Source organism: Bison bison, unplaced genomic scaffold (assembly GCF_000754665.1).
Source record: "Bison bison bison isolate TAMUID 2011002044 unplaced genomic scaffold, Bison_UMD1.0 scf7180017864142, whole genome shotgun sequence".
Lineage (NCBI taxonomy): Eukaryota > Metazoa > Chordata > Mammalia > Artiodactyla > Bovidae > Bison > Bison bison.
Window position 1 is genome coordinate 587,795 of NW_011494714.1, and position 3,318 is coordinate 591,112.

The 3,318-nt window shown below is 41.8% G+C and overlaps 1 protein-coding gene and 1 pseudogene across 1 annotated transcript in view; one reads left to right on the forward strand and one right to left on the reverse strand.

Annotated features, from left to right (window-relative positions):
• The first annotated feature begins 76 nt into the window (after window positions 1-76).
• Window positions 77-3,318, forward strand: part of KIAA0101 (KIAA0101 ortholog) — an 8,297-nt gene continuing 5,055 nt past the window's right edge. The window contains exons 1-3 of the mRNA XM_010840193.1: window positions 77-213; window positions 519-599; window positions 1,740-1,902. Of these exons, the coding sequence (XP_010838495.1) occupies window positions 168-213; window positions 519-599; window positions 1,740-1,902 (290 nt within the window). The 5' untranslated portion in view covers window positions 77-167. The remainder of the gene's footprint in view (window positions 214-518; window positions 600-1,739; window positions 1,903-3,318) is intronic.
• Window positions 1,913-3,318, reverse strand: part of LOC104988790 — a 2,695-nt pseudogene continuing 1,289 nt past the window's right edge.

The window sequence follows — 3,318 nt, forward strand, 5'->3', positions numbered from 1 at the left end:
GTTGCGCGTGAAAGGCGCGGAACCAATGGGAGTGGCGGTCTGGGAGAGTCGGTGCAGCGCGCGGGAAAGGGACCAATATAAACTGTGGCGGGAGATTCGATTTCTGGGCCTTGTCCCGTGAAACATCTTCGGCTGGAGAGTCAGTTGCTCGCCTCTCGAGTTCGAACATGGTGCGGACTAAAGCGAACAGTGTGCCTGGCAGCTACAGAAAAGGTGAGGCAGTCGGGCACAAATGTGGAGGGCAGGTGGTTCTCTGGGCAGCTCTGCTTTGGGCAGGAGAAGGGGGGGCCTCCCCTCCTGTCCGCCAAACTGGTCCAGCCCGCCAGGAAGCAGCAGCCTGTTCCCTTTAACCAGGAGGAAGAAACGGCGAGGGCAGAAGAGGGTTATCTGCTGTTCTGGATCGCGGGGCTCTCCTCTCCAATCCTTTCCAATAGGCTGGGTCGGAGAGTGTGGTGAGAACGTGACTCCCAGACTCTTCGTGCCCCCTTCTGAATGCCCTCCTTTCCCTCTCTCCGCAGTGGTGGCTTCTCGAGCCCCCAGGAAGGTGCTTGGTTCCTCGACTTCTGCCGCTAATTCCACGCCGCTTTCCTCAAGGAAAGGTAAAAACGCCCCTGCAGGCTCCTACATGAACCCTCTCAAAAGGAGATCAGGCCAGGCACGGCACCACTGTTCCCCATACCCACCGCGGAGTTTCTTTTCCTGAGATCCTCACCCCACAGAATTTCTTCCTTCCTTGCCTTTTGATGTAATGAGCGAGCCTTGGTCTCTTTGGCGGGCTGGGGTAGAGATGGAGGGGTCGCACGGTCTTAAAAAATTTCAAGCCTTGGGTTAGGGACGGACACACTTTCTCTTCAAACCTGTTTTTCTTTTCTGCCTTAGCGTTGTTATTTTTCTTAGCGTTGTTATTTTTCTTAATATTTACAACTGGACTTTTCTTGTATGAGGCTACTTAAGCACCTGTTTACTAGAATTGAGAGGAGAGTTGACAATGCTAATCACGTTTTTGTTTTCATTTCTGCATATTGTTCTTTGTCTTTCCTATTACCTTCCTTTCTCCCCCCCCCCTTTTTTTTAAGTTTGGTGTCAGTGTGTGTGTGTCAGTGTGTGTGTGTGTGTTCCAACCTTGCAGCTCCTAATTCTGTTTTTGGGACATTAGGAGGGAAAACTGGGTCAGGGAAAGAGCTTCACATTATTCCTTCTGTGCTAGGAGAGGTTGAGAAAATACCCTGCCATCTGGTGTCTCTCATTCCTTTTAGAAGGAAGTTGAGCAGTTTGGAAGATTATTTCTGCAAGCTCTAGTTAAGAACATACAGGAAAAAGTGTGTCAAACTTTAGTATGACAGTACATAAGACTAACTGAATAGCTCTGTTCATGGACAAAATATGAAAAATATTTTCTGGTTGTAAACATCTTGTTAATGCTATTTTTCTAGGGTAAAGAATACATATAATAATGTTCTACATTATATTAATGTATAATGTACTATTGACTGAATACAACTTTATCATGTCATATTTTAAAATTCACTTTAAAGATAGATCCCTTTAACTTTGCAGCAGGAGCTGCAAGGTTGGAACACACACACACACACACACACACACACTCACACACACACTGACACCAAACTTAAAAAAAAAAAAAGAGAAGAGAGGAAGGTAATAGGAATATCCTTTAGATTTGATGTTAAAGAATGGAAATTATATTCTTAATTTTTATTTAGTTCTGTTTTATTTTATAGCTGAAAATAAGTATGCAGGAGGGAATCCAGTTTGTGTGCGCCCAACTCCCAAGTGGCAAAAAGGAATTGGAGAATTCTTCAGTCTGTCCCCTAAAGATTCAGAAAAAGAGAATAGAATTCCTGAGGAGGCAGGAAGCAGTGGCTTGGGAAAAGCAAAGAGAAAGTAAGTTTTCATATTCTGAAGTATAAAGAAATACTTATATTCTTGAAAATAAAAGACAACTAAATATTGAGTAACTTTAAATTTTCTCTTTGAGGAGATAAGAAAATACAAACCAGAAGTTTTTTAAACTATGCTAACCTCTTATTATGTCACTCCCAAATTTCAAGCATCAATGAAAGGTACTATTTTTACTCATTTACTCAAAGAGGATCAGTTCCCATTCAGATGACAAGTGCTACTTTATTAACCATGAACTTCTGGTCTTTATTCTCTATTTTTTTTCTATTTTCTATAGTCCTTTTTATTTTCAGAAAATAATTTCCATGTTGGTTTACCTTGATTTGCATTAACCCCACCTTTCAAAAAATTAGTAGTCCAGCTTTCATAGGAAATATATAACCAATGTGGAAAAGCTGGGAAATACAGAAATCCCCATCACTTAGAAACAACCAGGACTAATACCATGGTATATTTTCTTTACAACTTCTCTGTAAATACATAAGAATACTTCAAAACAAAACAACATGGGGATAAAACTGCACACATGCAGAGTTCATTGTATTAACTTTTTAAGAAGATACTTAAATCATGCTTTCAAGCTTTTTTTCTTTTTTTGCATGGCTCTTTTCAGTTTATTGCATGAAGGAGTTACACTAGTCCAAGTTAAAAGAAGATCCCAAATGGTTACATTATACAAGCTGTGAAGTTTTTAAACTTATGAAAAGGGACAGAAGGGAAATTCTACTCATTGAAAGGAAATCCTCACTTAAGCTTCAGTGAGCCAAAAGCTCTTAAAACCCATGAACCTTCAGCTGGTGGTCCTTAGCCAGTGCAATCTCTACCAGGAACTGGCATATGTTCTTGTGCTGGTCACCCTGTAGCTGAATTACTTCTCCATATTCTGGATGCTCAATTACAGTACCATTGCAGGCAAATTTCTTCTTAAACGCCTTCACTAGTTCTCTTTTTATTGTAATCATCAGCAATCCCTTAGACAGTAGTAAGGGTCTTCCTGCCGTTTCTCCGTTGAATTTTTATATGGATATAATCCTCAGTGCCAGCAGGAAGCAGATCATCACCCTTACTTGCATCAGCAAAGGGGTCGAAAAAGCAGAGGGTTCTGGAAAACGGACATAAGATATGATTCCTTTTCCTCAGTGGAAACGGCCTGTGGAAGGCAGCGGCGGGAGAAGGCGGGCAGTGGCTACCAAGCCTTGGGAAGTGAGGGGCCTCGAGCGGGAGGCTGCTGAGTCCTCGGTGGCGGCTCAGTGACTGGGGCTGCTTTCAAGCTCTTAATGTCAGGAAAATGTTCATGATAAATGTTGAGCAAAACTGGATTCAAAAGTACAATCATTATTGCATAAAAGACATGTATATAAATACACCAAATCTCTGTACAAAATATACCAAATATCA